Genomic DNA, 22,434 nt, shown 5'->3' with positions numbered 1-22,434 from the left:
TTTGAGTTGATATTTAGATGAGCTTTGGGACTTAGACTTGATGCTGGAATAGGTTAAGACTTTTGTGAATATTGTAACGGGGTCAATGTAGTTTGCATGTGAGATGGATTTGACTATTTGGAGGCCAGAGGGCAGACTACACTGGGTTGAATAGTGTACCCTCAAAATTCATGTCCATCCCGAGCCTCAGACGTGACTTTATTTGGAAAGAGAGTCTTGGCAGATGTCATGAGTTAGGATGACACTACACTGATTAAGGTGGGCCCTAAATCAAATGACGTATGTGCTAATAAGAAGGCCAAGCGAAGGCACAGGGACACAGACACACACTGAGACCGCCATGTGATGATGGAGGCAGAGACTGGAATGATGCAGCTAGCTATAACACCAAGGAATGCTGGCAAATGCCAGAAGCCAGAAGATACAAGGAAGCCTTCTAGAGACCTTCAGAAAGAGTATGGCCCTGCCAACACCTTGATTTCAGACTTCTCACCACAGTGAGAGAATAAAATTCTGTCGTTCTAAGCCACTAGATTTGTGGTCATTTGTTAAGGCAGTCCTAGAAAAAGAATCCAGTGATGTTAGAAAATTCTTCTAAGAAATTTTGTTGCAGAGAGAAGGAAAAACGATTGACATACACATACAGGAATGAATCTCAAAAACATATGCTCAGTTAAGGAAGCCTTACAGAAAGAATACAAAGGATAGCATTTCAGTTATCTGAAGTTCTAGGACAGGAAAAACTAATCTATAGTGGAAAAAAACCAAAACACCAGTTGCCTCTGGGAAATTGCTGACAAGAAGTATGATAAAACTTTCTGGAATGGTGGTAATCTTCTATGGATTAGGTTACACAGATGCAATGGTATGCTAGAAATGGCCCATTGATTATACACAAATTTTCCAGACTCCATGTTCAGTGATAACACTTCGGTAGCTTGAAATTTGCCACGGTGCAAGTATGTACACCATGGAAACTGGCAAATGATACAAATCAGAGCCCTTTTACTTTCTGGAGAGCCAGCTGTTAAACATTTACCAACACATCACTACAAAAATGTATACACTGGTCAGAAGTTCGCAAATGAACACAAAATTCAAGCATTTTATGGCATGCAAATTTTACATCAAAAGAAAAAATTGAAATATTTAATTCTAGCTAACAATATGCATGCTGAAGTATTTAGGGGGATATGCATTTACATTGGCAATTTATTTTAAATACATCAATAAAATAAGATGGATTGATAGATGAGTGGAGGGATAGGTATGTGATAAAATAAAATATTAATGGTAGAATCTAGTTGGTGATATAATGGGTATTTGAGATAAAATTCTTTCAACCTTTCTGTGTGTTTGAAAATTTTCATTAAAAACTGGGGAAACATCACTTCCTATACGGATATCAAAAAAATACTGACATATGTACTTACTTCTATCATTCTGATATTTCATTTTTTAAACCAAGTGCTACTTATTATGGTTACAGTGAAGGGAGAGAATCTAAACATACTGTTTGCTCAAGTAGCTAAACAACTGAAGGGCATTTTTTGTCTTTATCATTTTTTAAAGATAATTCATGGTAGGACTGTGTACACTACAGAAACTGGCAAGTAGTAAAAAGCATGTTAAAATCCTGAAAGGAGGGGCTCCTGGGTGGCTCAGTCAGTTGGGTGTCTGCCTTCAGCTCAGGTCATGATCCCAGGGTCCTAGGATTGAGCCCCACTTCGGGCTCCTCACTCAGCAGGAAGCCTGCTTCTCCCTCTCCCTCTGCCTGCCACTCCCGCTGCTTGTGCTCTCTCTCTCTCTCTGTGCCAAATAAATAAATAAAATCTTTTTTTAAAAAATCCTGAAAGGAAAGAAGCAATACTGGGGATAACTGACTGAGGTCCCTGGGGAGATAATAGGGCTAGGATCCAGCACAAAGGTGTAAAGATTAACTTCAGGCATGAAGGATATACCTACCACTGAGTTGAAATGGAAGAAAATAAGACTCAGGATGCAGAATTAGCAGAGTCAGGCAGAAAGCAGATGAAGGCTCTTGTCAATGACAATGTTTCCTTTGAAACAGGAAGCCTATCTGCTAAAAATAATCAAACAGTAGGATGGAAAGAATAATGAAGATCTAGAAGAGGAAGGAATGAAATGGAGAGCTGACAAGGGACCAGGAGATAGACTGCTGAACGAGGAACAAGGCTCTAGACAAGACCAGACATGAGGAAACTGTAGAGGCATTATCAACAAAATTATATGATTGTTGTCTAGTAATGCTCAAAAACTATCCTGCAGAAATAAAGAAGGCAATTAGTTGGATTGATTCAGGGTTGAGGTTTTGCCGGGTAGGTATGGCACACGGACAAGGAAACAAAAAGAATGCTTCACTGGCAAGAACATGAGTAAATAATGGGTGATGGAGTCTAAGTAAGATGTGGAAGGAAAAGGAGACAGGAAGGGGATGAAAGATTGGGAGAAAATAAAAAGGTCAAGGAACTGGACATTTCAACAGGGTTGAAGAGATGGAATAATGGCTGTAAGAGAGTTGCAAGGGCCAGAAGTATAAGAAAAAGGTTGTGGTCAGGGTAATATACTGGGGCTTAAGATTTCTGAGGAAGTTTATTTCTAGAGATAATGTATGTTTTCCCACTGATTTAAGGTTAGAAGATGGGATATGTTTTACTCCCCCAAAAATGTTCATCTCAAGATATAGCAAAATCAGGGGCGCCTGGGTGGCTCAGTTGGTTGTGCATCTGCCTTCAGCTCGGGTCATGATCCTAGGGTCCTGGGATGAAATCCCACATCAGGTTCCTTACTCAGCTCCTTCTCCCTCTCTCTCTGCCGCTCTCCCTGCTTGTGTTGTCTCGCCCTCTCTGTCAAATAAATAAATAAAACCTTTTAAAAAAAGATATAGCAAAATCACACTTAATAAACCAAAAAATCTTCTCAAATCCCATATACAAATGCTATGATCAAGGCCACTGATGTTCATGTAAGAACAGACCTAGATTTAAGTCCTAGCATGGCCACTTAGTTGACCTTGAGAAAGTAGCCTACCTCCTCAGAAGCTCAATTTCGTTATCTGTAAAATGGGTATAATACTGCCACTATCTTGTAGGGTTATTATAAAGGTTAAATGAGCAAACACAGAAAATGCTTACTTAGCACAAGGACTAGCACAAATAAGCCCTCAAAAATTATTAGCTATTAGGAATTCTGTTTCCATGTAAGAAGTAAGCATACTTCATCCCTGCCTCTCCCACTGAATACAATTCTAAAACCTGGTGAGAATTCATGGAACATTTGAAGACTGCAAAAAGTACATAGTAGCAGGTGGAATAGGTGAGAATTTGAAATAATAAAGAACCCATGCCCAAACGCAGCATGATTAGATTGCTGAAAAGTAAATAGAAAGAAAAAAAAAGAGTAGAGTAATAAGGAGAGAGCATTTAAAAACTCTTGTATTTATAGTCCACTGGTTTTCCACAAAAGTACTAAGACAATTTAATTGGGAAAGGGTAGTCTTTTCAACTAAAGGTGTTAGGACAATTGCCTATCCATATGCAAACAGACTAAAGTAACCCTAACTTTACATTACTTGTAATTCAGCAATTAATTCAAAATGGTTCATAGACCTAAATGTACAAGCTAAAACTATAAGTTCTGCAAAAGAATACATACGAGAAAATCTTTGCAACCTTGGGTTAAAAAGAAATCTTAGTTATAGGACCAAAAGCAGAAATCATGAAAAAAAGTAAATTTGACTTCGCCAAAATCACAAACTTTCAAGCTTCAGAAGATACTGTTAAGAGAGGTGACATCAGTGCAAATGGCAGAGTACGGACCTCTTGAAATTCTCTCCTCCATAAAAGCAATGAGAACACTGGCAAAAACTGTCAGGATCAGCTTCTCCAGAACTCTGGAACAATTAACCAAAGGCCTGCAGCAATCTGGGAAATATTTATTCAATAAAAATAGCTAAATCTCAATAAGAATAATAAATTTTGTAGCATTTTAACTAGCCCTTTTCTCATCCATTTCTCCCAGGTCTGCGGTAACCTTGAAAACCAACAACCTGAAATCACAGTGAAAACCAGCAGCCTAGCAGCTACCAGAGAAGGAAGAACGAGGCTGGAGTTTCTTCAAAGCACTATTGTCAGAGAACAGTCATCTAGGTGGCCTTTCTATTGGTTCCCTGGAAGATTCCACAGGCAACGCTCTCCATGATGTAACTCAAAGCTCGCCACCCAGTGCTAAGAGCCTTCTTCCCGAGAACTTTTGTCAAAAATAATCAGAGGAAGGGGATGCTTGGGTGGCTCAGTCAGTTAAGCATCTACCTTCGGCTCGCGTCATGATCCCAGGGTCCTGGGATCCAGTCCCGCGTTGGGCTCCCTGCTCAGCGGGGAGCCTGCGTCTCCCACTGCCTGCCCCTCCCCCTGCTTGTGCTCTCTCTCTCCTGCTCTCTCTCTCCGACAAATAAATAAATAAAACCTTTAAAAAAATAATCAGAGGCAGTTGGTGAATTCTTCCCCTGCCTGAGCTGGTGGAGTTGGGATAAACAATAGGTTAACCAAAAAGCCTAGAAGGAAATCTTGGGGGATGAAATGTCCTTAGAGGGCACTGAAAAGCTCTAACATACTTCCAGGAATCTAGAAGGCCACACATGTGCACAGGCCTGTCCTCATGGCCGAAGTTGTATGCATGTTCAGGAAAGACTAGAAAAAAACCTAAGGTCTTACCTCTGACTAATCTTAAGTCTCTGCACAAGCAGGAAGTGAGGGCTAAAATGGAGTTGTAATCTGCTTGGCTGACTACGGAAGATGTGCTCAGCTTGCATACAAATCCTTCAGTACTAGGAAATCCCTCAGTTCTGGGAAGAGTACTAGTTCTAGGAATAATTAAAACACTGTGTTAAGTAAGTTAAAGAAGGCCACATGTTATATAGTCCCATTTATAATGAAATGTCCAGAATAGGCAAATCCATAGAGAGGGACAATAGAATAGTTGCTATCTGGGCTGGGAGAAGAAAAAGGGACTGAGAACCATCTCTCAGGTGATGGGCATGTTCTAAAACTAGATTGTGATGATGGCTGACCAAATCTGTAAATTTACTATAAGTCACTGAATTGTACATTTAAAATGAGTGAGTTTAATGCTATGTCAATCATAACACAATAAAAAAGTGGGAAAAAAAAACCCAACTACATTCTATAAGAAACTCATTTTTTAAAAAAATATGAAACTCACTTTCAAATATAATAATATAGATAGGATAAAAGTAAAATGGAGAGAAAGTAGTTCTAGAATGTTGGAGTAAGGACCTTGAAAATCCGCTCTTCCATAAAAAGCAAAACTCATTAAAAATTAAATTTTGATAAGTCTGGAAATTAAATAGAGGCATACAACAATAGGAGGAACAGTTATTCAAGAAAAACAGCTGAGTCTCACTAAGACTATAGTAAGATTTATTGTATTTCAGCTTCCCGTAATCATGTTTCCCTCTCTCCAACTTTGCAGTAGCCTTGAAAACCAACAATCTTGCAACTGTGGTAGTTGTAAATAAAACAGCAGCCTAGCTGATATTATAGGAAGTAGAGCAGTTCTGGAGTTCACCAAAAGCCCCATCCTAAGAGAACTGTCACTGCTTGACCAGCCTAGTACTTCATTGAAAAGCTACAACCCTAGGGCTTGTCTTTGACTTGGTTCATATCCCACTCTGTAGAACAGCCCAGCCTTAAGGCATTTGTCAAAACCAATTGGTGAGGGTTAACACTGTAGCTGCTTGAGACAGCATTACCAGTTGGGGCTAACAAGAGAATGACAAAAAAATTAAAAGAAGACATAGGAATGAGCATACACTTACGGGTTTCAAAATATACTACAAAGCTACAGCAATGAAAACACTATGGTACTAGCATAAAGACAGACATACAGACAGTGGAACAGAATAGAAAGCCCAGATACATGGTCAACTTGGTTTTTGGCAAGAACGACAGGAATACACAATGGAGAAAGGATAGTCTCTTCAACAGATGATGCTAGAAAACTGAATCTTCATGTGGAGAAGAATGAAATGGGACCCTTATTTTATACCAGTCACGAGTCAATTAAAAATGGATTAAAGGCTTAAAAAGAAGACCTGAAACTCTAAAACTCCTAAAAGAAAACACAGAGGAAAATCCACTTGACATTGGTATTGGCGATGATTTCTTAAATATAACTCCAGAAGCGCAGGCAACAAAAGCAAAAATAGAAAGTGGAACTATATCAAACTAAAAACCTTCTGCATAGCAAAAGACACAATTAACAGAGTGAAAAGGCGACTACGGCATGGGAAAAAATATTTGTAGACCATACATCCAATAAGGGGTTAATATCCAAAATGCATAGAGAACTCCTACAACTCAATGCCATAAAAACAAAACCTATGAAACTAATATAACACTGTATGTTAACCATACTGGAATTCAAAAATTTTAAGATTTATTTATTTATTTGAGAGAGAGAGAGACAGAGAGAAAGCGTGAATGGGGGGAGGCGCAGAGGGAGAGACTCTTCAAGCAGACTCCCCACTGAGCACAAAGCCCAGTGCAGGGCTCAATCTCACAACCCAGGAGATTACAACCTGAGCCGAAAGCTAGGGTTAGACACTTAATCAACTGGGCCACCCAGGCACCCCTGGAATTCAAATTTTAAAAAAATAATTTAAAAACTAAAAATAAAACCTGACTAAAAAATGTGCAAAGTATTTGTATAGACATTTCTCCAAAGAAGACATACAGATGGCCAACAGTGTATGAAAAGGTGCTCAACGTCATTCATCATCAGGGAAATGCCAATCAAAACCACAATGAGATATCACCTCACACCTGTTAGGATGGCTAACATCAAAGAAACCAAAATATAACAAGTGTCGGTGAGGATCTGGACAAACTGGAACCTTTGTACACTTTCGGTGGGAATGTAAAATGGTGTAACTACCACAGAGAACAGTATGGAGCTTCTACAAAAGGGTTTAAAGATTAAAAATAGAAATACCATGTGATAAAACAACTCCACTTCTGAGTATTTATTCAAAGAACTGAAATCAGAGCCTGCAAGAGATATCTGCACTTACATACTCATCGCAGCACTGTTCATGACAGCCAGGATGTGGAAACAACCTCAATGTCCATGAATGAATGAAGAAAATGTGGTATATACATACAGTGGGGTATTATTCAGCCTTAAAAAAGGAAGAACATCCTGCCAACACAGATTAACCTTGAAGACATTATGCTAAGTGAAATAAGCCAGTCACAAAAGGACAAATACTGCATGAAACAACTCATGTAAGGTATATAAACTAATCAAACACAAAGAAGCAGAGAATATAATGGTGGTTGCCAGGGGCTGGGGGAAGGGGAAAATGGGGAGTTATTATTCAAAGGTTATAAAGTTTCAGCTATGCAAAATGACTAAGTTCTAGAGACCTATTGTACAACATTGTGCCTATAGTTAATAATACTGTTTTGTACACTCAAAAATTTGTTAAGTGGGTAGATCGCATGTTAAGCATTCTTATAAAAAAAGAAAGAAAAATAGGGAATGAAATGTCCGTAAAGGGTTTGAAAAGTTCAGACATACTCCTGGGACTCTAGAAGGTAACAAACATGTGCTGGACTATGCGTATGCCCAGGAAAGTTAGAGCCTGAGAAGTCACTAATCTCTCACCTCTGGCTGACCTTGAGGCTCTGAACAAGCAGGAAGTGAAGTCCAAGGCACAGTTGCAAACTGCCTGCCTGGGCACTGAAGGAGTGACCCAACACACACACACACACACACACACACACACACACACAAGGAGTGACCCAACACACACACACACACACACACACACACACACACACACCTTCAACAAAGGCTGGTAGAACTTCTGGTTCAAGGTATTTAAGGAAAACTTTCTCCAAGCATTAGTGGACCACTCTGCTAACTGAACAGACTTCAGCAGCTGCACATGACAAAGAATTCAAATTTACAGTCTAGTCTAGGACAGTCACTATACAAATACAAGAACAATAAAATAAACCCTGGGTGTGTGGGAGAGAATGATTTTCAGAGCTGTCACATTACATTATTTTTTTAAAGATTTTATTTTATTTATTTGAGAGAGAGAGAACATGAGCAGTGGGGGGAGGGACAAAGGGAGAGGGAGAAGCAGGCTCCCCACTGAGCAGGGAGCCCGATGTGAGGCTCGATCCCAGGACCCTGAGATCATCACCTGAGCTGAAGGCAGTGCTTAACTGACTAAGTCACCCAGGCACCCCCACATTACATTATTTTAAATGTCTCATTTGCAACAAAAAAAATTATAAGACTGTTACGGACTAAATATCTGTGCCCCCCGCCCCAATTCGTATGTTGAAACCCTACTGGTGATGTGATGGTAATAGGAAGTGAGGACCTTTGGAAGGTAACTGGGATTAGATGAGGTCATGAGGGTGAAGCCCTCAGGAATGGGATCAGAACCCTTACAGAAGTCATGAGAGAGCTTGCTTCCTCTCCCTGCTCTCTGACATGTGATAAGAAGTTAGTAGTGTGCAACCCAAAAGAGGGCTCTCACCAAAACCTGATCATACTGGAACCCTGATCTCAGACTTCCAGCCTCTAGAACTGTGGGAAATAAATCTGTTGTTTATAAACTACCCAGTTGATGGTTCTTTGTTATAGCAGCCTGAGCTGATTAAGACAAAGACATTGAAAAAAAAGGAAAGAAAAGAAGAATAGGGCCCATACACAGGAAAAAAGAAACAGTCAATAGAAACTTTCCTAAGAAAGAACACTGGGCTTCTCAGACAAAACTTTTAATCAGTTATTGTAAGTTCTTCAAACAGTTAAAGAAAACCATGTATAAAGAACTAAAAGAATGTTTCAGAATGCCTTACCAAATAGGAAATAAAAATAAAGAGACATAAAGTATAATAAAGAACAAAATAAAAATTCTGGAGTTGAAAAGTACAATAACTGAAATGAAAACTATTACTAGAGGGGCTCAACAGAAGATCTGGACTGACAGAAGAATCAGCAAACTTGAAGATATGTCGAATACTCATTTACAGATTACTCAATCTGAGGAGCAAAAAGAAGAAAGAATAAAGAAAAAAATAACAGCCTCAGAGACCTGTGGGCAAACATCAAGCATACCAATATATGCATAATGGAAATCTCAGAAGAAGAAGGAGCACAAATAATATTTGAAGAACCAATGCCTGAAAACTTCTTCAAATTGATGAAAAACATTAATCTACACATTACAGAACCTTGATAGAATCCAAGTAGGACAAACTCAAGGGACCTACTTGGAGTTTGTCCAAGAGACATCCAGACATGTAGCCAAATTGTCAAAAGCAAAAGATGAAGATTGAATGCTGACTGTAGCAAGAGAGAAGAGACTCATCATGGACAAGGAGTCCTAAGTAAGATCAACAGTTGACTGCTCAACAGAAATTACAGGCGCCAGAAGGCAGTAAGATGATATATTTGGTGGGCTAAAAGATTGCCAACCAAAAACTTCACTGTCTGGCAAAAAACTACACTTTAAAACTAAAGGAGAGGGGCACCTGGGTGGCTCAGTAGGTAAAGCATCTGCCTTCGGCTCAGGTCGTGATCCCAGGGTCCTGGGATCAAGCCCCGAAACGGGCTCTCTTTTCAGGGGGGAGCCTGCTTCTCCTTCTGCCTACTTGTGCTCTCTCTCTGTCAAATAAATAAATAAATAACAAAAAAAAACCTTAAAAAAAAATAAATAAAACTAAAGGGAAAACTAAGACATTCCAAGATAAGCATAGACTAAAAGAAGTCATCACTATTAAGACCTACCCTATGAGAAAAACTTCAGGCTGAAATAAATGGACACTCTTCACTAACTCAAAGAAAGAACACTAGTAAAGTTGACCATATAGGTAAATATAAAAAAAGACGTATAAATGTATTTGTCTTTGTAACTCTTTTTCTTGTCCTGACTTAGGAAATAACTACATAATGTAATAATTATAAAACTATGCTAATGAGCTTAAAATCTATAAAGATGTAATTTGTGTGACAATAGTACAAAGGAGGAAGGAGAGGGATGCCTAGGTGGCTCAGTCGGTTAAGCATCTGCCTTCAGCTTAGGTCATGATCCCTGGGTCCTGGGATGGGGTCCCGTGTTGGGCTCCCTGCTCAGCGGGGAGCCTGCTTCTCCCTCTCCTCCCAGCTCGCTCGTGATCTCTGTCGCTATCTCTGTCTCTCTCACTCTCAAATAAATAAATAAAATCTTTAAAAAAAGAGAGATACACTTTAGATTTTTAAAAAAGTTGAAAGTAAAAGGATGGAAAAAGATGTTCCATGCAAAAAAGAATCAAAGTAGAGCAGGGTATGAGAAATTTGTCCTTTTTCTTATTTCCTTGGTAAGTCTAGTTAAGGAATTCTGAATTTTGTTGATCTTTCCAAAGGACCAACTTTTGGTTTTGCCGATTTTCTATATTTTTTTAATTTTCTATTTAATTTTTTTTATCTAATCTTTATTATTTCCTTCCTTCAGTTTGATGTGGGTTTAGGTTGCTCTTCTTTTTGTAGTTTCTTTTTTTTATTAGGACTTAATGTTTTTAGAGCAGTTATAGGTTCATAGCAGAACTGAGGGGAAGGTACACAGATTTCCCACATAACCCCATCCCCACACATGTATGGCTTACCCCATTATCAATATCCCCCATCAGAGTGGTACAGTTGTTACAATTAATGAATCTACATTGACCCATTATGATTACCCAAAGTTTATAGTTTACAGTATGGTTCACTCTTGACATTACACAGTCGAAGGGTTTGGACAAATTTTTCTAGTTTTTAAAAAAAATTTCTGTAGTTCTTAAGGTGAAAAGTTTTTGGTTATTAATTTAAGACCTTTCTTCTTTATTAATATGGGCATTTATAACTATAAATATCCCCCTAAGCACTGCTTTTACTGCATTATATGTTTTGGTATGTTAAGTTTTGTTTTCATTCATCTCAAAGTATTTTCTAATGTCCCTTGTGACTTCTTTTTGATCCATTGGTTATTCAGTAGAGTGCTGTTCAATTTCTGCATATTTGTACTTTTTCTAAATGTCCATTATTGATTTCTAATTTCATTCAACTGTGAATGGAACTGTCAAGAGTGCACATCTTTGTCTTATTCCTGATACTGGGGGAAATATTTCACTCTTTCACCATTTATTATGAAGTTAATTATTAACACAAACATATGGCCAATTTATTTCTGACAAAAAATGCAAAGGCAAGTAAATGGAGAAAAAATACTCTCTTCAACATATGGTGCTGAAACAATTGGAAATTCATAGGCAAAAAAGTGAACCTTAACCTAAACCCCACACTTTATATAAGCATCAAGTCAAAATAGATCATAGATCTAAATGTAAAATATACAATCATAAAACTGTTTAAAGAAAAAGTCTTATTCATAATCTGCTGTCAGACAAAGAGTTCTTTGATATGGGAAAAAAAGCATAATCCATGAAAGAAAAAAACCCTGATAATTGGATAACTGGATTGTATCAAAATTTTAAAACATTTGCTCTGAGACAAAAAACTTGTGTACTAAAAACTACAAAATGGTGCTGGAAGAATTAAAGATACAAATAAATGCAAAGACATCCCATGTTCATGAACTGAAGACTTAATATATCGTTAAGATGTCAATATTACCCAAAGTGATATACAGATTCAGTATAATCCCTATCAAAATCCCAATGACATTTTTTTCCAGAAATAGAAAAATCCATCCTAAAAATCAAATGGTGTCTCAAGGGTTCCTAAATAGTGAAAATCTTGAAAAAGAAGAACAAAGTTGGAGGTCTCACACTTTCTGACTTCAGAACTTACTACAAATCTATGGTCATTAAAACAGTGTGCATGGCACTGGCATAAAGACAGACATGTACACCAATAGAATAGAATGGAGAGCCTAGGAACAGACTCATATATTTACGGTCAAATGATTTCTGGAGAGGATGCTAAGAACATTCAATGGGTAAAGGACAGTCTTTTCAACAAGTAGTATTGGGAAAACTGGATTATCAACATGCAAAAAATAAAGTTGGATCCTTACCGTATGACATACACAAAAAATTAACTCAAGATGGATCAAAGACCTAAACATAAGAGCTAAAACTACAAAACGCTCAGAAGATAACACAGGAGAAAGCCTTTATGACATTAGATTTGGCAATGATTTATTGGCCACAACACCAAAAGCACAAGTAACAAAAGAAAAAACTGACAAATTAGACTTCTTCAAAAATATAAACTTTTGTGCATCAAAGGACACTATCAACAGAGTGAGAAGGCAACTCATGAAATGAAGGGAAATACTTGCAAATTATTTATCTGATGAGGGAATCAATATTTAGAATATACAAAAAAAATCCTACAACTTAACAATAAATAAACAACCAGTTTAAATAATGGGCAAAGGACTTACATGGACATTTCTCCAAAGAAGATACACAAATGGCCAAAAAGCACATGAAAAAGATGCACAACATCACTAGTCATTAAGGAAATGCAAATCAAAACCACAATGAAATACCACTTCACACCCATTAGGATGGCTGTCACAAAAAAGAAGAAAAGAAATTAAGTGTCGACAAGGGTGTGGGGAAATTGGAATCCTTCTTCATTGCTGGTGGGCATGTAAAATGATATAGCCTCTGTATGTATGGGGGTTCCTCAAAAGATTAAACACAGAATTACCACACGATCCAGCAATTCCACTTCTGGGTATATACTCAAAAGAACTGAAAGCAGAGACTTGAGCAGACACGTGTACATCCAGTTTCATAGCAGCATTATTTACAACAGCCAAAAGGTAGAAGCAACACAAGTGTCTACTGACAGACGGAGGGCTAAACAAAATGTGGTACGTACATATAATGGAATATTCTTCAGCTTTAAGAAGGAAGGAAATTCTGACACATGGATGACCTAGAAGACATTAAATGAAATAAGCCAGACACAGAAGGCCAAATACTGTATGATTCCACTTATATGAGGCACCTAGAGTAGTCAAATTCACAGAGACAGAAGGAATGGTGGTTGCCAGGGGCAAAGGGGAGGAGTATAAGGGGAAATGGTGTTTACTGGGAACAGAGTTTCAATTTGGGAAGATGAAAAAGTTCTGGAGATGGATAGCGATGATGGTTGCAGAACAATGTGAATATACTTAATGCCACAGAATTGTACACTGAAAACTTGGTTAAAATGGTCAATTTTATGTTAGGTATATTTTACCATGATAAAAAAAAAAAGTTTGTTCTGCAAAAGACACTGTTAAGAGAATGAAGAGATAAGCTACAGACTGGGATAAAATATTTGCAAATCATATATCCACCAGAGAATTGCATTTAGAATATATAAAGAACTCTCAAAAGTCATAAAGAAAATAAACAATCCAATTAAAAAACAGCACAAGATTTGAACAGACACTTCAGCAAACAGGATAGAAGGATGGCAAATAAGCACATGAAAAGATGTTCAACATCATTAGCTATTAAGGAAAAGCAAATTAAAACTACAATGAGATACCACTTCACAGCTACTAGAAGAACTAAAATAAATACCAACAATACCAAATGCCAACAAAGATGTAGAGCAACTGGAACTCTCATACATTGCTGGTGGGAATGCAAAATGGTTCAGCCACTCTGGAAAATGGTTTGGCAGCTTCTTATAAAGTTAAACAGACACTTACCATATGACCCAGTAATCCCACTCCTAGATATTTACCTTAGAGAAATAAAAATTTATGTTCACACAAAAACCTGTACAAAAATGTTCATTATCAGTATTATTCACAGTCACCATAACCTGGAAACAGCCCAAATGCACTTCAATGGGTGGATGGATAAACAAACTTTGGAATAGCCGCACAATGGAATGCTACTCAGCAAAATGAATGAACTATTGATACACACAACTTGGATGACTCTCAAGGCATTACACTAAATGAAAGAAGCCACACTTAAAAGATGACGTATTGTATGATTCCATCTTTATGACATTCTTTAAAAGACACAACTACAGTGATGGAGAACGAATCAGGGATTGCCAGAGATTATGGGTGGAGTTGGGGGTGACTATCAATGGATGGGATGAGGGATTTTTAGAGTGATGGAGCTGTTCTCTATCCTGATTGTGGTGGTTACATGAATCTACATGATTTACATGATTTACAATTCATAGAATTGTACACCAAGAAAAAAAAGAAAGAAAAACAGGCAATTTTATTGTAAGTTCATTTTTAAAATAAAAGAAAAAATTGCTATTATATCATCGTCATCATCAATAGTTATACTTTAGTGATTAATAAAAATATTCAGAATTAGTTGTGAAATAGGATCTAAAAGTCATTAAGGTCATTTTATATCTGGTACAATAACGTAAAGGTAGAGAGAGAAAAAAATCAACAACACTAAATGTAAAAGTTTTACAACTTCTACTAACTCCTCCCTTTAATATTCTTTATCAGGATAAATTGCTCCCTCTGGATCATTTCCTACAAACATTGTCATATACTGAATATGGAATTAAATAAGCACTCGACTCAGAAGTCTGGGACCCTTTGTTACATTCCTAAATCTAACACTGTAAGAAAACTCTCGACTTGCCTTTTGTGCCTAATTTTATCTTCCTCTTCATTGAGGTCATGTACTTGTCTGCACTTGTCTTTTTGTGGTATGCTGTGAAGGTTTAAAGCAAGGAGTTTCAAAGATAGGAAACAGAACAGATTCATACACCACCCACCCACCCCAAATACCAGGTACTGCTCTAAGTGATTTACATGTATTACCTCACTTAATCCTCCTAACAACCCTATAATGTAGGTATTATTAATATTCTCATTTTACAAGATGAAGAAATTGAAGTGTAGGGTGGTAACTTGCCCAACATCTTTTAACAAGCTAGTTAAGTGGGGGAGCCAGGATTTTTCCAGCAGTCTGCCTCCAGAGCCCATGCTCTTCATCAGTATGCTAGGTCTCTCCACAAGAGGCTGTTCACTGGTTCTTTTATTCCTTCCTTCACCACTGCTGTTCCATGTCTATGGTCTCTCTGTCTCTAACAAAGCATTCATTCATGCTCACGGCTTTACCTGCCACCTGAGTGTCCATGATTCCCACTTCTGTGTATGTAGCCAGCTCTGACCTCTCCCCTGAGCTTCCCTGCTGCATTTCCTACTGCCTCCTCAATATGTGCGTTTAATGATCCTGCCATTCTTACCAATTCAACATGTTTCAAATTGAACTTATCATCTTTTGTCAGAAACTCCCCATAAAGACTTTCTTAATTTTGCCAGTTGTTAGAAAGTCACACAGACTTGAAAACATCTGGGTTGTCTCTGACCTCTCCTTTGACCCTCCTCCTTCATTCTCAGTCAATAAGTCTAACCAGTTCTTCCTTTGTGATGTCTCTTATAACCACACCTACCTCTCTTTCCGATACCACTGCCATCATTCTAGTCTAGACCTCCGTGCCTATACGACTGTAATGCCTCCTAAATCATTCTCCCTGCTTCCAGTTCTTTCTCTCTCTCATCCTCTTTCTTGGCCACCAGATTCATCATTTTCAAATACTGCTTTTCAGGTTACTCCTGACTCAGAATCCTTTCACCATATCCAAACTAACTGAAAAACTAACTCTGTATAGGTCTCTACTACCCACCAAATAAAGTTCAAAATTTTTAGCTACCTTTCTAACCTGGTCTTTCACAACAGCCCCAAGCACGCCATAGTGCTCATACCATCTGCTGCAAATGAACTGCCTTTCCTTCTCCTTACTATAGAATAGGTAGTATTAAAAGAACATTGAAATCTTACCTCCTCTGAGAGGCCTTCTTCAGTCATGCCAATGCACAGTGGCCTTTCCCTCCTCTGAAGTCCTACAGCACTTAACAACTACATCTAGTGTCGTCACTAAATGTTACATGGTTCTCTTTCCAACCAGACTGTAATTGCTACAAAGTCAGGAACGATTTCCTAAACTTCTGCACACCTCCCACAGCGCCTAGCAAAACTTATCTGTTAAACCAGTGCTTTCTGGTTAAGATGCATACCATTTATCTATGTATTTTGTGCTCATTTACAGTTCGGGCCAAAGACCCTTCACAATCTAGCCTCACCTCCCTTTCCAGTGTCACCCCCTCTCATCCCCTGCTGTGTCCTATACTTCCTGCCACAATGAACTTCTTATTGTTCCCTAGATGCACCAGGTCCTTTCACAAACCTGTTCCTGTTCACCTACTATCTGTAATGCCCTCTGCCCCGTATTTACCTGACAAATGACTGTTGCTCTGTCAAGACTTAGTACAAATGTCAACTCCTGACTCCCCCTGCAAACTAGGCTTCGATGTTCTATGTTCTGTGCTCCCTTAGCATTTTATTCACATCTCTGGAACAGTGATTTCCATGCGGTATCACAACTGACTATGTACATATTCGTCTCTATCACAGACCTATATACATTCCTCAAGGAGAGTGATCGTTTGTCTTTCCCCAACTCCCTTCCCTAACTCTTCATATTTAATGTCCTGCTGTTAAATCTTTCTCTCAGTGAAAGAGCACATCAAAGTCACTGGCGATCACATACCTTGGTAATAAAGAGCCTTGAGGAAGGAGTGCCGATCAGCTCCCTGAAATAAAGACTTTTCTATTTCCATTTCTCGCCGGGTCAGCTGTTTGCTCTTGGCAAATCTCTGTGGCAGGCAAAGGATGCGCTGACGCTCCGAGATCCTTTCTTCAATATCTTGAAGACGGTTCTGTATTGCTTCCGGGGTTGCCCTCAGTCTTGTCCTCTGAAACCAGAGAAATGAGATGGCATGTATCATAGACGACATAGCCTGAAAGTGATAATCTAATGCCTCAGATAAGAAAGAAGCTGGTGAAGGACCAGAGGTGACTATTCATAGACGTGTTAGCTAAAAAGTCAAGAAAGAGTGTCTCTTTACCAAGGTCCCTATTGCAGAAACCAAAGAAAATTCAGATACAGAGCTCAGTTTTGTAAGAACTAAAAATGAAAAGGTTCTCGGTGTCAAAGGAAGCGACCTCGCCCTTTATTCTTCAGGAAAAAAAAAAAAAATGGCCCCACTCACCTTTTCACCTGAAACATGGCTCTTCCAGATCAAGATTTCTGTTTCATTGAGCCCTAGTTCCCTAAGAGAAGCAGTTTCCTGGTCCTTCTCATGCAGTGTCTGGAACTGGGACAAAGTCATAGTCCCAGCTGCTTCCTTCCCAAAGGGCTTGTACATAGTACCAGGAGCAAAACTCTCTTTCTTAGACACACATCTGCAAGACAAGCAGGAAGCAAGTAAGAATATCTTCAAGTTAACCACAATTTACAGAAATAGGGCTCGCCATCAAAAGAGGCACAATGAAACGCACTGGCAATTTCTCTCTCATGTCCTATTTCTAGGCTGTAGCATCACTGCAATGACATGGAATTCCATTGCTATTCCCCTCACCCAGGACCAATAAATGACTGAATCAAATATTTATTTACTGAGTACCTACTATGCTTCAGACACTGGGCCAGGTACCGAGGATTTAACAGTAAAAAAAGATAAAAATGGTTTCTGCTTTTGTAGAAGAGAAGCAAGTAAACAGGCAATGATCCTGTTGGGTTGTAAGTGCTATGTACGTTAAGGGAAGACATAGGAAAGGCACTGGCCCAGACTTAGTGGGATATGGGAAGCCTCCCAGAGTAAGAGACACAGAAGCAAAATGCTGCCTAATAAGTAGACGTTGGCCAAGGAAAGAGGGGTGGGAGAGGAGTGTTTCATCCGGGCTTTAAGAGGGGTCGGCCACCTGGAGGTGAGGGTCTATGATACTCTACCTGTTTGCAAAATCAATACCTACTCCTCAATGGAGACAGAGGTATCAAGTTGATGCTGAAGGAGGCTTTTCAGCTGCCTCTCCCCTTCTGTTTCCAACTCCTCCAGGACATGCTCACCACTCTTCACACAGCTATTTACCCTGGAGTAGATATAAGAATGTATACAGAAAGTAGAAGAGACAGTCAATCTCAAAACATATTCTTTAGCTATATTATCTACCAGTAGTGACCCCATTTGTTTGAAGACACTTTTCTGTTTGTTGCCCTTTATCATTCATCCCACAACCAGTTACTAAATACCTACTTACACGCAATGCACTGTGCTAGGTACTGATGGAGTCAAAGATACTCAAGACACAGTCCCTATCCTTAAGAAGCTTGCAATTTATTTAGGGTATGTGTGTATGTGTTGTTGTGTTGTGTGCCTGTGCGGGGAAGGAGGGAAGAGAGAGAGGGAGGGAGGGGGAGAGAGGGAGGAAGAGAAAAGAGAGAATTGGGAGCTAGGGTGGTAAATGAAGACTTTGGAAAGGTAATTCTTAAGCTGGCATTTGAAGGACTGGGTATGATGAAGGATAGAACAGGGAGACTGAGTAGAAAGAGAAATATGTTCTGGGGCATAATAAGTTCACTTTAGTTGGCATTCACATATGAGAGCACTAGGAGATTATCTTGGAGGGGGTAATTAGACACAGATTATGAATGGCCTTAAATATTCCAACTAAGGGGCCTGGACCTTCATGTATAGGTATTAGAAAGCAATTTATTAGGCAGTTAAGTGACACAGTACAAATGATGGTTTAGGAAAATGAATGTGGTTATAATATGTCTTGTAGATTCATAGGAAAGAAACCAGAAGAATGAGTTAGGAAACTCTAAATTTATCGAGCATAACGTGATGGAAGTCCAAACTGGAGTGGTAATAGTGGAAACAGAAAGGAAGAGTTAGATGAGCAAGGCCTTTTGAAGGTAGGGGTAAGGAAGAGGTCAAAGATAACCCTGAAATTTCAAGCTGTGTAACTATGAGAATAATGGTACCAATGAAGGAAAGAGGAAGATCCAGGTGGAATAAATGGTTTGGGAACAGGAAAGTCAGTATTGTCTTAGCCATGCTGAGTCAACTACCTATTACAACTGAAACACCAGTACAAAATATCAGAATACTTCAAAGACATATTGAGTCTGAGGTGACAGTGTAAATGATATTGGCTAATAGGAAAGCAAGAGATGGAAGAATTGTATAGATGAGAATCTGAGGCTGAACATGGAAATCTCGAGTCATCTGTGTTGGCAGAATCTGGAGCTGTGAAAAGAGGAGATTTCCAAAGAAGAGAGTATAGAAACAAATGGGAAGAGGATCTTGACATTTTATAGCTAAGGCACTACTCTGTAGAAATCTAGGTAATGCTATAAGCTACCCAACCCTAAATAACTGAAAAACTCTTATTAGAGTGTAAAGAAATAGCAGGACCAGTAGAGCATGCAACAACAGGTGACAAAAGACAAAAACAAAATGAGTTAATTCCATGAGAAAACCAAATAAGAAATACCTTCTTTATAAAAAAAATCCCCTACTATTCGGGTTATGATGTATCTCTCATAATTCTAAGCAAGATTCCCATGCTCTAGAAAGACTGAGACCTATTTTTAGAAAACTTTAAAATATCCTTAGGCCCAGGGTTTTAAAAAACTTCCTTTTAAGTATCTCAATTTGTATTTATTATTTAAAATTCTGAAAGTTCTTGCTACGTTTAAAGTGGCTTTGAAAGGAAAAACCATAGCTAACTACATTAGTACACATGAATCTCAAAAAGAAATGCTGAATGAAATAAAAGCAAGTTGCAGAAAAATTCATACAATATGTGTCCATTCATATAGAATTCAAACATGGATAACACTAGCAACATTTTGTTTAGGGATAAATTCATCTGTGGTGGACCTATTTTTTTTTAAAAAAAGCAAGGGAATGATTAATGCCAAATTCTGGACGGTGGTCCCCTCAGGGAGAAAGGAGGGAGGAGAAGCAATCAGGGAGGGGCACACAGGGGACTTCTAAGACACTGCTAATGTTCTATTTCTAAAGCCTGTAGTGGGTCCGAGTCTATTATTATTCTTTAAACTGTATATATACATTATTTTGCATGTATGAAATATCACAATAAGCATGTTTTAAAAGTCATTTTGAGGCAGGGAAACGGTTTTTTAAAAGATGCAGAAACTGACAGTACAGGAGAGCATAATATCAGAACTTTCAATGCACCGCCCTATTCCAGAGTGACTATTCTACTTTGCAGTGAATCCAAAACTAATTTAATGAAGATCCTTTAAAAAGCCATTGTGTACTGTCAACAACTGTGAAGCTCAGGCTTTCAACAATGACCAGCCAAGTTAAAACTGCCATTTCCTGCAGCACCGGTAGGGGGAACTGCTTACAGCAGTGCTTTTCTCTTCCTATGATACATTGAGCCCGTTTTGTACTTTCCGTCTAAATTTTTAGAAACAAAGTATCAGTAGCTTAGGTTAAGATCTGAAAGCGCTACATGCTCTCAGGGCCCGAGAAAGTCTTCCTCAGTAAACAAACACTGCAAAGAAAAACAAAAACAAAAAAGGCGCCCACCCTGTGCCCCTTTCCGAGGATGAGGTGGAGGTAGGGCGGGACGGGGAGGAGCTGGCCTGGGTCTCTCCCGGCGCTGGGCATCAGTCGGCCAAGACCCTTTTACCTGGGTGGGTCCGTCTGAAGCAGTAAGAAGCCACGGCATCCGTGCAGCTCCCGGGGCCGGCGCCGTGGCCTAGATGCCCGTGCGGGTAAGGCATTCCTACGGGAGCCGGCGGCGGCGGCCCTTCCTGAACTTCGCCCCGCAGGCCTGTCTAGCCCGTCTCCCCTCCTCCCTCCTCCTTTGTCTTCCCGCTCACACGAAACCGCATCCCGAGAACGTGACATACCCCAAACACAAAGTCATGAAAGCCATTTTCAAAGTTAAAAGGTAGAAGAGAGCTCCCTTCGCCGCCTGCTCTCAGACAAGCCCTTACCTCTTCATGTTTCCACAGGCCCCTATCTCTAACTTGGATGAATAGGCCGCGGACTTCAAGTCCCAGAACTCTGTGCGGCCGACTCTAAGGGGATTGTGGTGGAGTGCGGGGCTCTGGGAATTGTAGTCGCTCAGAGCTAAAGAAACGGAAAGAGAAAATACCTACTGAGTAAGGGGTATGTTGTAAATTGTTCAAATGTTTCTCCTACGGGTTAACGGCAGCACCCAAAATATCCAGCTCATAAAGCTAGGAGTCACCTGAGACTTCCTGACTGTCTCATCCAAATCCTGGCTCCTCTACTTTTCCTCCAATGTATGCCTATTTACCCTGCTTCGGCTTTCAAGGACTTACTATCCGGCCTACCTGCTGTTTCCGGTTGGGCCCCAGGTCCATCTTCTGCAGTGTAGCCCGTGATCAGACACAAGTTTGACCACATCACCTGCATTAATGGTTCTCCTCTATCTGTAACAGAAGCTTACGAGACATTGTACTTCCTACCCTGAGAATCAGAAGTCCGTATGAATGTTTTGTTGATAATTATGTTGAATCAAGAGAGAGGTATAGCATAGTGGTTAAGACCATGGGCTCTGAGTTCCCAGAAATGGAAATACAAATGTCCCTAAGTATATGAAAAGAAGTCCAATCTCACTTATAAGTGCGATGGAAATTTCAAAGTACACTGACTATAAAATACATGACCTGTACTCCTCAAAACTGTACAGGTCATCAAAAACGTGGAAAGTCTGAGAATCTGTCAGCCGAAGGAACCAAAGAAGACATAATGACTAAATGTAATGTGGTATCCTGCATGGGACTCTGGCACAGAAAAAGGGCTCTAGGTAAAAACTAAAAAAATATGAATAAATTATGCACTTTAGTTAATAAGATTCATTAGATGGGGCGCCTGGGTGGCTCAGTCGTTAAGCGTCTGCCTTCGGCTCAGGTCATGATCCCAGGGTCCTGGGATCGAGTCCCACATCAGGCTCCCTGCTCGGCGGGAGGCCTGCTTCTCCCTCTCCCACTCCCCCTGCTTGTGTTCCTGCTCTCGCTATCTCTCTCTCTGTCAAATAAATAAATAAAATCTTTAAAAAAAAAAAAAAGATTCATTAGATGTGACAAATATACCAGAGTTATATAAGATGTTAACACTTAAGGTTAACTGAGTGGAGGTATACAGAACTCTGTACAATACAACTTTTATGTATATCTAAAACTGTTCTAAAAAATAGTTTATTTTTATTTTTAAAAAGTACACTAAAATAACATTTTCACCTACAAGATTAGTAAAGATCCAGAAGTTTGAGGGTACATTACTTTTGTTGAGATTGTGGGAGATTAAGCACTCTCATTACACTGTTGGTAGGAACATAAATTGGTACAACCTCTATGGAAGGTAATGTGAGGATACAATTGAAACCATAAATCTCCATTCCCTTTAGAACAGAAATTCAACCTCTATGAATAGTATCCTCAATACTATATATCCTCAAGTATGTGTGTGAGTATGTATAATATGTA

General features: G+C 39.1%; 1 protein-coding gene across 5 annotated transcripts in view; it reads right to left on the bottom strand.

Annotated features, from left to right (window-relative positions):
- The window catches only part of RBM41 (RNA binding motif protein 41), a 58,182-nt gene extending 37,224 nt beyond the window's left edge, over window positions 1–20,958 (bottom strand). Inside the window, exons 1-5 of one of the 5 annotated variants that reach the window (XM_031040069.2) lie at window positions 20,917–20,958; window positions 17,913–18,029; window positions 17,150–17,342; window positions 16,648–16,852; window positions 14,673–14,744 (exon numbers count right to left, since the gene is read on the bottom strand). In XM_031040069.2, coding sequence (XP_030895929.1) covers window positions 14,673–14,744; window positions 16,648–16,852; window positions 17,150–17,342; window positions 17,913–18,029; window positions 20,917–20,924 — 595 coding nt within the window. In that variant the 5' untranslated portion in view covers window positions 20,925–20,958. Of the gene's footprint in view, window positions 1–14,672; window positions 14,745–16,647; window positions 16,853–17,149; window positions 17,343–17,889; window positions 18,030–20,503; window positions 20,616–20,829 lie in introns of those variants that run through there. The other 4 variants (XM_081808472.1, XM_031040071.2, XM_081808473.1 and 1 more) reach the window with 4 other exon arrangements.
- Window positions 20,959–22,434: the final 1,476 nt, after the last annotated feature.

The sequence above is a fragment of the Leptonychotes weddellii genome, chromosome X (genome assembly GCF_054177405.1).
Source record: "Leptonychotes weddellii isolate Sample4059 chromosome X, ASM5417740v2, whole genome shotgun sequence".
NCBI lineage: Eukaryota > Metazoa > Chordata > Mammalia > Carnivora > Phocidae > Leptonychotes > Leptonychotes weddellii.
This window is presented reverse-complemented; position numbering and strand designations above follow the sequence as displayed.